General features: G+C 59.2%; 1 protein-coding gene across 1 annotated transcript in view; it reads left to right on the top strand.

Moving 5' to 3' along the window:
• Window positions 1–3,503: 3,503 nt before the first annotated feature.
• Window positions 3,504–9,636, top strand: part of COL7A1 (collagen type VII alpha 1 chain) — a 31,135-nt gene continuing 25,002 nt past the window's right edge. The window contains exons 1-17 of the mRNA XM_042978863.1: window positions 3,504–3,652; window positions 4,157–4,337; window positions 4,977–5,142; window positions 5,222–5,315; window positions 5,407–5,568; window positions 5,805–5,968; window positions 6,046–6,175; window positions 6,273–6,389; window positions 6,517–6,663; window positions 6,749–6,865; window positions 6,940–7,089; window positions 7,172–7,300; window positions 7,869–8,012; window positions 8,101–8,226; window positions 8,329–8,472; window positions 9,070–9,189; window positions 9,349–9,492. Of these exons, the coding sequence (XP_042834797.1) occupies window positions 3,568–3,652; window positions 4,157–4,337; window positions 4,977–5,142; window positions 5,222–5,315; window positions 5,407–5,568; window positions 5,805–5,968; window positions 6,046–6,175; window positions 6,273–6,389; window positions 6,517–6,663; window positions 6,749–6,865; window positions 6,940–7,089; window positions 7,172–7,300; window positions 7,869–8,012; window positions 8,101–8,226; window positions 8,329–8,472; window positions 9,070–9,189; window positions 9,349–9,492 (2,320 nt within the window). The 5' untranslated portion in view covers window positions 3,504–3,567. The remainder of the gene's footprint in view (window positions 3,653–4,156; window positions 4,338–4,976; window positions 5,143–5,221; window positions 5,316–5,406; window positions 5,569–5,804; window positions 5,969–6,045; window positions 6,176–6,272; window positions 6,390–6,516; window positions 6,664–6,748; window positions 6,866–6,939; window positions 7,090–7,171; window positions 7,301–7,868; window positions 8,013–8,100; window positions 8,227–8,328; window positions 8,473–9,069; window positions 9,190–9,348; window positions 9,493–9,636) is intronic.

Here is a 9,636-nt window from a genome sequence, read left to right as displayed (position 1 = left end):
CCTGGTTCCCTGAATGGACCAGGAAGGCCTAAGGACTGTCCCTGAGGAAGCCTCCTTCATAGGTCTACTCTGGATCCTGGGAGGAGGATATAGCCTGGGGCATAGTGTTCCTATTTGATTTCTAACTGTTGCCTGGACAGGCAGGGCAAGAATCCTTTGCCTCGATTTGCCGCTGACTCAGGCTCCGAGAATAGCCCTGAGCTCAGTGGGGCCTGAGCCCCCCTCCCTTGACTAGATCTGTCCCAGGCAAGTCCTGAGCTGCTGGCCTGATGATCCCCTTCCCATCTCCCTGAGGCAGCCAGGACCTGGTGGAGCTCTCAGCTATCTAGTCCCCCCACCCACCACCTTCAGGCCCTGGTCCCACAAAGCAGGTGGGCAGGTAGGCCCTTCTTCCTGTGTCCCCAGCCCTTCTGCAGTCAAGTTCCCTGGGAGCCCAGGAGGGAAGTGGAAATGAGAGGCTGGATTCTCCTACGAGAAGTGCTGCTGGCAATCAGTTGGGAGCAGGGTCCTGGGACAAGGGTTGTTGAGAAGTGGGCTCTTCAGAAGTCACCCAGCCTCCCAGTCCTGTAGTGGCCAAAACAACTCTTGAATCACTCTTGCCCTGCCCCAGTGCTTTCCCTCCCCCCCCTCCCCCCCCCATCTCTTTGTTGCCACCAGTTGTCAATTAGGAAATAACTTTCAAGCGCCTTCTAGAGCCCAGAGCTGGATCCAGGATTCAGGTCATCCTCCTACTTTGTGCGATTGGCTCAAGAGAACCTGCTGGACAGCACAGAACTCTGACAGACCCACCCTGGGTGCTTACAGATGCAACACACCCGGTCTGGGAAACAGCAAATGCTTAATCTTGGTCTAAAGTTTGAGCTCCTGGAATGTGGGGCTTGATTTCTAAGCCCAGGCATGGTCTTCAAAGGCTCCAGGTGTGCTGGACACAAGAGAGCCCAAGCGCCTGGAAGTGATCTGGTCCTAATGGGTCTTGCACACCAAGCCAGGGAATTTGCTCTTTACTCTGGAGGCATGTTGGAGGAGGTGCACTGGAGGTTACTGGGAAGAGAAGTGACTTGGGCAGCCTGAGACTTAGCACAAGGACTCTCAGGCTGGATTTCTGTGGCACACTAGTGAGCTGCAGTGTGGTAGAGCAGTGGTCACAGCTGTAGGAAGAGCTGGAGTGAGCTTCAGGGGACAAGCAGGACAGCAGCCCCAAAGGGGCCGGGGTATCCCAGAGGAGGGGTACCCTGGAAGATGATAACCTGCCTAGCTTTGGTCACAGTTCTGATGAGAAATTTGGAGAAATCCAGGACAGTGGGATGTGTGGGGCTGGAATCCTGAAATAAAGCCCCTGTTAGAGATGTGGTGCCACCTGGCAGAGGTAGTGACTGAAGCCAGAGAAGCAAATGTCTGGGGGATGTGAGAAGAAGGACAGAACTCTGGGGCCCCACTACCCAGATGGAAGGAGCTGAGCTCAGGAGCTGTGGCCTAGTGTGTGTGCCTGCCGGGAGGTTGGAGCCAGCGGTCTCAGAGGGTCACATTTGCTCATGGGCCTCCTGGGAGCTCGTTTCACACCCATCCCCACCTGTGCTCAAACCTCCCTAACAGCCTCTCTCAGCACCGTTTGAAAGATCCTCATGCAGCAGGCAGCCCTTCCTTTCAGGGGCACATCATGGTCCTGATACCTTCTCAGCCGGGTGTCCAGTCTCCCTAAAGGCTAGACCGTGTGTGTGACCATACTGTATGTGTCCTCTGCTGTACAAGAGGAGCTAAGGGTCTTGGGGACTGTAGGGAGATTGTGTCTGGTTCTCTGCTGCACTCACCTACCGGATAGCTTCAAGGGGTGTGGGTCCTGGGACATAGCTGAGGAGACCATGACCTTGGAAAAAGGTTCTGGGCCCCATAGGTCACAGCACTGTATCCTATGAGGGGGAGGGTTCAGTGATAAAAGGGGTCATTCTGTAGCTTCAGTCTTATGGGCAGTAGGGAAACAGACAGCATGATGGTCTTCATTGCCTCCAGCTCTGGCCATACCAGAGAACCCAGGCCGTGAAGGAGCCCAGGGAAAATGAAGTGCTGTCCCCATCTCTCCCCACCATTCTGTTGATTCCCAGGAGAGGGCTGGGGCCAGGCAGTCAGAAGGGGCCCGGTGGCAGTGATGAGTATAGACATACTTTGTGGGCTTCTCAGAATTCTCTAGGACTGGCAGGAAAACAAACAAAAAACGGGGCCTGCTGTTCTTGGGACTATCTCTGCCTTGGTGTCACTCCCCTATAAGACACGCATGTACAAAGATTCACCTCCTCTGGGTAGTATTTGTGACCTGGAGATGCGTTCAAGGGGACTGTCTACAGCCACAGAAGCCAGTTGAGGGAGATGGGTGGGAAGTCAGGCTGGTTAAGGGGAGAGCTGTGGGGCAAGGGTAGTTATAAAGGTGGCAGCCACAGGTGGCCCCTGAGGGCAGTGAGGAAAGGAGCGAGGGCCCACAGTGGCCTCTGGGCCTGGTGGGGTTAATGGGTGGAAGAAGGTCTTTGGGAAGAACAGAGTGAAGGAGGAGACTCTGGCAGGCCAGAATGAGGACATGTAGTTAGGGGGACTTAGAGCAGGACAGGGCCACCAGTGGGGGTGTAGGCAGGAAGGGGTGGATTCCTGAGAGCTGAGCTGTCACTGTGGGTGGTCCCATCCTGCACATATGGACAATCCCGGTCCCTACAGGCACAGCTGGATGGCATCTGCCTAGGACTGGTTTAGGGCATGGTAGGGGGTGTGGGGTACTGGGGTAGACACGTATGCCTATGCATGACACAGAATCTCTCCTCCTGGCTTCCCCCTCCCAAGGTGGGGGGGGGGGTGGGTGGGCATTTTTCAGATGCAGACCAGTGGTGCCTTGGTTTCCCTGGGATGAGCCCAGAGCACCTCATTCCCTGGGGGCTGTTCTGGCTGTCAGGGGGTTTGGGGTGGGGCACAGGAGATCCAACAGACAGAGGGATGGCTGAATCACAGGAGTGGCCGGCGGGACTCATGGCCTGAAGGCTTGTCTGGGCACCCCCATAGGGTGCGGGGTGAGTCATCTCCAGCTGCAGCCTCCCCCCACCACCATCCTGTTGTCTCCTCTGTCCCCAGGAACCTATTTGAATTCCAGCCTCCAGCAGTCATGTCACTAGTCACTCTGACCTTAAAGCAGCCAAGACTTCTGACCCTAGACAGAGTTGGAGAGGTTTCCCTCAGCATTTGTCAAGAACCTTCCCGGGGAGTCCCGGAAGCCACAGGAGGTGGGGGGCTTTACACTTCAGTAGACTCAGATCCTCTGTCGGGCAGGGGAGGTGGGGGCGGTGTCCTTTGGGACGCAGGGTGGGGGGCGGGCCGCCTGGGACCCCGCCCGCAGCTCCGCCCCCCGGGATCAGGGACTTTTTCTCTGCCGTGGCGAAGACCGCAGCAACGGCTGGCGGCGGGAGCCGGCGGACAGACAGACCGGCAGGCAAGACCCGGGCTAGGGGTGGGGGAGCGCTGGGCTCGGACTTGCCACAGCCGCGGGCCGAGGGACAGAGCCGGGGGCCTGGCTGACCGACTCCCCGACCCAGGATGAGGCTGCCGCTCCTGGTGGCCGCGCTCTGCGCCGGGATCCTGGCAGGGGCGCTCCGAGTGCGGGCCCAGCAGAGGGAGAGAGGTGGGCACCGCCGGGAAGGACGCCGTCCAAGCCGCTGCACCCTGTCACTTGTGGCTTTCATCCGGGACCCCCCACCACCACGACCCTCCCCGCATCTCTGCTAACTCTCCCCCCACTTCTCAAACCCTCCGCTGCAACCCCGTGCTGGCTCTCCCAAACGGCATCCTATTCTAATGGGTCTCAAACTCTGGCTCTCCAGATGTGCACTGGGTCGCCTACTCTCTGTCACTCCATCCTGGCCCCTTGAGGCCAACCCCAGCCCCCAGATCCGCACCTGCGTCCGTGGCTCTGCCTTCTCTAAACACACCAGTCCTCCATGGAGAGTCTGCTCTGGGCCCCTCCGTGCCACCCTCCAAGTCTCCCAGGCCCAAGGCGGCCTGGGCCGGTTGGCTTAGCTGATGAGGCCTACTCCATCCTCCCCAGCCCCTAGTGCGGAGGGACCATAGCGCAGGGAGGGGTGGGTGGGCTCCAAGAAAAAAGCATGATGGCTCCTCCCTGCCCCAGTGACCTGCACTCGCCTTTATGCTGCTGACATCGTGTTCCTACTTGATGGCTCTTCGTCTATCGGCCGTGGCAACTTCCGTGAAGTGCGTGGTTTCCTGGAGGGACTGGTGCTTCCATTCTCTGGGGCAGCCAGTGCACAAGGTGTGCGCTTTGCTGCTGTGCAGTATAGCGACGATCCACGGTGAGTGGTAGCCCCTGGAGCTGGGAACCCAGAGATCTGGCCAAGATTCTTCCCCCCAGAAGCAGAGAGCCCAGAAACCCCTAGGCCAGGTTTTCGGGAACCCAGAGACACCCTCCCCGCCCCCCCTCCGCCCCGCCCCTGGCCAGGACATCCTGTGGAGACAGAGGCAGGGATCTCCCAGGTAGAGTCCTCACACCTGAGACACCTCCAGTCTATTGTCCTGCCAAAGATGAGGCTGTCTTTTCTAATCTGGAGGTGGAGAGCCCAGGGGCCTCAGATGCCCCCTGCCTACTGAACTCTCCATGTTCCAGCCCTCTGCCTCTCCCCTCACACAGGGCCCCCCTGTCTGGCCAACATCCACCTCCCTACAACTAGACCCTTCCTCCCACAATTACTTAATTAACTAGACATCCTGCTGCCCGAGGCAGCGAGCCCCAAGAGCTCCAGCCACCAGCAGAGCACAGAGGGGTATCAGAGGAGTTTGTTAACTTAATGGCTTCAGAGGTGGAGGGCAGGAGTCACAGAACCAAGAGGACCCTCAAGGGGGCCTGATATTCACAGACCTCACCCGGAGGCCTCTTAGAGGCCAGGGCCAGAGGTCTGTTGCCACCTGTTGCCACCTTCCCTCCCCTGTTGCAGGACGGAGTTTGGCCTCGATGCACTTGGCTCAGGCTCAGGTGGCGAGGTGATCCGAGCCATCCGTGAGCTCAGCTATAAGGGGGGCAACACGCGCACGGGCGCTGCAATTCTCCACGTGGCTGACCACATTTTCCTGCCCCAGCTGGCCCGACCTGGTGTCCCCAAGGTGATCTCCCACCCTACCATTCCCCCCACCAAGTTAGCTGCCTGAGGCAGCACTGATTTACCCCCGGCACCTGCCCCAGGTCTGCATCCTCATCACAGATGGGAAGTCGCAGGACCTGGTGGATACGGCTGCCCAGCGGCTGAAGGGGCAGGGGGTCAAGCTGTTTGCTGTGGGTGAGTACCCATCTGGGGTGACAAGTGGGCTATGGCAGGGGCCAGTCAGAGGGCATGTGGACAGCTGAGCTCTGATTGGGCATCACCTCAGGCATCAAGAATGCCGACCCCGAGGAGCTGAAGCGAGTTGCCTCACAGCCGACCAGTGATTTCTTCTTCTTCGTCAACGACTTCAGTATCTTGAGGACACTGCTGCCCCTTGTTTCCCGGAGAGTGTGCACAACTGCTGGTGGTGTACCTGTGACCTTGCCCAGTGAGTTCCTGCCCCCACTTGTGCCCTGACCTAGACCTCTGACCTCCCTCCCCAAGCCTGGAGGTGCTGCTTCCATTCCCTGTGCTCCTGACACCGAGCTGGGGGTTCTGCCCTCTGATCCTGCCCTTGAGGTGCTGATCTGACCTTATGTGCCCCCGACCCTTGACCCCAATGCTACACTTTAAGTCTGACCCCTGATCCTCCTGCCTGATTGCCTGACTCCTCACCCTTCCCAGCTGATGACTTGACATCTGGGCCACGAGACCTGGTGCTGTCCGAAGCAGGCAGTCAATCCTTGAGAGTACGGTGGACGGCGGCCAGTGGCCCTGTGACTGGCTACAAGGTCCAGTACGCTCCTCTGACAGGGCTGGGACAGCCACTGCCAGGCGAGCGGCGGGAGGTAAGGATGTCAGGAGTCGTAGGTGGAGGGCTGGGGACTTGGCTGGGCAAGGTAAAGTGACCTCTGGCCTTGGGCAGGTGAGCATCCCAGCTGGTGAGACCAGCACACAGCTGCAGGGTCTCCGGCCACTGACTGAGTACCAAGTGACCGTGGTAGCCCTCTACGCCAACAGCATCGGGGAGGCTGTGAGCGGGACAGCTCGGACCAGTGAGCAATTCTGCTAACCTCTGACCCCGTTCATCTAATTGCCCAGTAACCCCTTCCCACCCCTGACTCCACTAATCCCTGCTGGACCTTCCCCCAGCTGCCCTGGAGGGGCCAGAGCTGACCATCCAGAATACCACAGCCCACAGCCTCCTGGTGGCCTGGCGGAGTGTGCCAGGTGCCACTGGCTACCGTGTGACATGGCGGGTCCTCAGTGGTGAGTGAGAAGTGTGGGCTGAGGGGGATTTTGGCACGTCAGACAGGGTTGTAGGGTCCTAAGTCTGCAAGGCGCGCTGATCCCTTGGTGCTTGCCCTGCCCACCCCCCCCCCCCCCGCCCGTGCAGGTGGTGTCACACAGCAGCAGGAGCTGGGCCCTGGGCAGGGGTCAGTGTTGCTGCGTGACTTGGAGCCTGGCACAGACTACGAGGTGACTGTGAGCACCCTGCTCGGCCGTAGCGTAGGATCTGCCGCCTCCCTGACTGCCCGTACTGGTGAGAAGGCTGGGTGCTTTCTTCGCGCTGGGTAGGCAGGCGGGCAGGGCACAGAGGCCACTGACATCCCCTGTGCTCTGGGCAGATGCTTCCGTTGAACAGACCCTGCGCCCAGTCATCCTGGGGCCCACATCCATTCTCCTTTCCTGGAACTTGGTGCCTGAGGCCCGCGGCTATCGGCTAGAATGGCGGCGTGAGAGTGGTCAGTGCAGGGGAGAGGGGCGGGCGGGCAGGGTCAGGCTCGGCTTCAGCCAGCCTGACGCTGTCGTCTTGCAGGCTTGGGGGTGCCACAGAAGGTGGTACTGCCCTCTGATGTGACCCGCTACCAGCTGGATGGGCTGCAACCAGGCACTGAGTATCGCCTCACGCTCTATACTCTGCTGGAGGGCCGCGAGGTAGCCACGCCTGCAACTGTGGTCCCCACCGGTGAGGGCTCTGTGGGCCTTGCCAAGTGAGAGGGGAAGGTACAGGGGCCCGGGGCAGCCTTTAATGCTGTGCTCTCCAACAGGGCCAGAGCTGCCTGTGGGCCCTGTGACGGACTTGAAGGCAACCGAGCTTCCTGGGCAGCGGGTGCGAGTATCCTGGAGCCCGGTCCCCAGTGCCACCGAGTACCGCATCACTGTGCGCAGCACACAGGGTGAGGTGGACACAGCCACACCCGGACACACATTAAAGTTCCAGCTTTTGCAGTCTGACTACACCTTCACCCCAACACATTGTACCTCTGGGTTTCTACAGCCTGCTCCTGTCTCCTTGTCCGACTATCCCCCAAGGTGGAACTGAGCCCAGGCCTGTCACGGTGTCTTTCTGCTCCCAGCCCTGCCTCAGCCCATCTTCTCACCCGGATCTGTCTCCACTCCCTGCCCTGCATCCCTGCCTGCAGCTTTGGCCCTTCTCCACAATCCCTGCCCTTCTGTTACTCTAGCTGGAACCACTGTCCACACTGACCTCTCATCCCCCGTCCCCATCCAGTACTGACCCCCATTACCCCACATCACTGTCTATCAATGACCTGTCAACTCATATCACTATCCACTGATTTCTGTCATCCTACATTCCATGTCCCTGTCCACTGACTCCTATCATCCTGTATCTCCGTTCATCACTGGTGCATTATCCTGTGTCATTGTTCATCACTGACCGCCATCATCCCACATCCCTGTGTCTCACGGACCCCTGCCCACCTACTCTGCCTTCTCTCTTAGGGGTTGAGCGGACCCTCGTGCTTCCTGGGAGTCAAACAGCCTTTGACTTGGATGATGTCCGGGCTGGCCTAAGCTACACTGTGCGGGTGTCTGCTCGAGTGGGCAGCCGTGAGGGCGGTGCCAGCACCCTCACTGTCCGCCGGGGTGAGCACACAGGAGGGCTGTGGGGGGACAGCTCCTTGATTCACTCTGGTCCCGGTCTTGACCCCTGACCTCTGCCTTTAACCCCCAGAACCGGAACCCCCACTTGCCATCCCAGGGCTGCGAGTTGTGGCATCAGATGCAACACGGGTGAGGGTGGCCTGGGGACCTGTTCCTGGAGCCAGTGGATTTCGGATTAGCTGGAGGACAGACAGTGGTCAGTGTGGGGTGTGTGGGAGGGCTGTGGAGAGGAACAACTAGGGTTTGGGGGATTGAGGGGGCAGGCAAGAGCCATGCCAACACTCCCCTCTGACCCTAGGTCCGGAGTCCAGCCAGACATTGCCCCCAGAATCCACTGCCACAGATATCATGGGGCTACGGCCTGGAACCTCCTACCAGGTGGCTGTGTCAGCACTGCGAGGGAGAGAGGAGGGTCCCCCTGTGGTCATCGTGGCTCGCACTGGTCAGGGCCTGACCCAGCCCCTTGACTGGCTATCTCCAGTGCCCCTTCAGACCCCCCTGCCCCCCTTCGCAGATCCTTGTTTCGCTCCAGAACAGCCTCCCTCTTCAGATTCCCACTGCCTTCTCCCTCAGAGTCCTGCTTTCTCCTTCAGCCTCCCTTGCCTCCTCTTAAGCCCCCATCTTCTTCAGATTCCTCTGCCTCTCCTCAAAGATCCCACTCTCTTTGCCCTCAGATTTTCACCACCTCATCTCTCAGGCTCCCACTGCTTTTTCTGCTCCACCTTGCTCTCCTCTTAGGCTTAAACTTTTCCCTTTGTCAGACCCCCTCACTGCCTCCTCAGACCTCCATCAGAACCCTATTATCTTCTCTGTCAGACCCTCTTCTCTTTGATTCCTATCACTTGCCACCTCAGATTCCCACTATCTCCTCTGTCAGATCCCCAGTTCTTCCCCCATCTGGCCCATTAACTACCTCCTCCATCGGATCCCTGCCTCCTTTTAGACTCTCACAGCCTTCTATTAGATAGTTCCCCAAAACCTCCTCCATCAGACCCTCCACTGCCTCCTCCATTGGACTTCCCATTGCCTCTCCCCACAGACCCACTAGGCCCAGTGAGGACTGTTCATGTGACGCAGACCAGCAGCTCATCTGTCACCATCTCCTGGAACAGGGTTCCTGGTGCCACGGGATACAGGGTCTCCTGGCACTCAGGCCATGGTGGGGACCAGGGGTTTTGGAGGGGACCAGAAGTTTTAGAGGGTCATGGGGGGCAGGTCTGGGTGGAATAGGGGCTGGGGGGTTTTATTAAAGGTCCAGGTGGGGCATTGGGGGGCAGAGTCTAGCTAGCCCTGGAGCTGCGTCCATCCTCACTCCCAGGCCCAGAGAAATCCCAGTTGGTTTCTGGAGAGGCCACAGTGGCTGAGCTGGATGGGCTGGAGCCAGATACGGAGTACACGGTGCATGTGTGGCCTCATGTGGCCGGTGTGGATGGGACACCCGCCTCTGTGGTTGTGAGGACAGGTGAGTGGGCCCTGGCCAGCTGGAAATCACATCTCATTGGCTACCCCGCCCCAGTTGACCACTCCATCACTGCTCAGTGAGTTCGCCACATTGACTAAGTGTCCACCCTCAGCGACCTCCTGGCTGCCCCACACTGCCCACTCT

The sequence above is a fragment of the Panthera tigris genome, chromosome A2, assembly GCF_018350195.1.
Source record: "Panthera tigris isolate Pti1 chromosome A2, P.tigris_Pti1_mat1.1, whole genome shotgun sequence".
Taxonomy (NCBI): domain Eukaryota; kingdom Metazoa; phylum Chordata; class Mammalia; order Carnivora; family Felidae; genus Panthera; species Panthera tigris.
The sequence above is the reverse complement of the archived record's forward strand: the minus strand, read 5'-3'. Positions and strand labels throughout refer to the sequence as shown.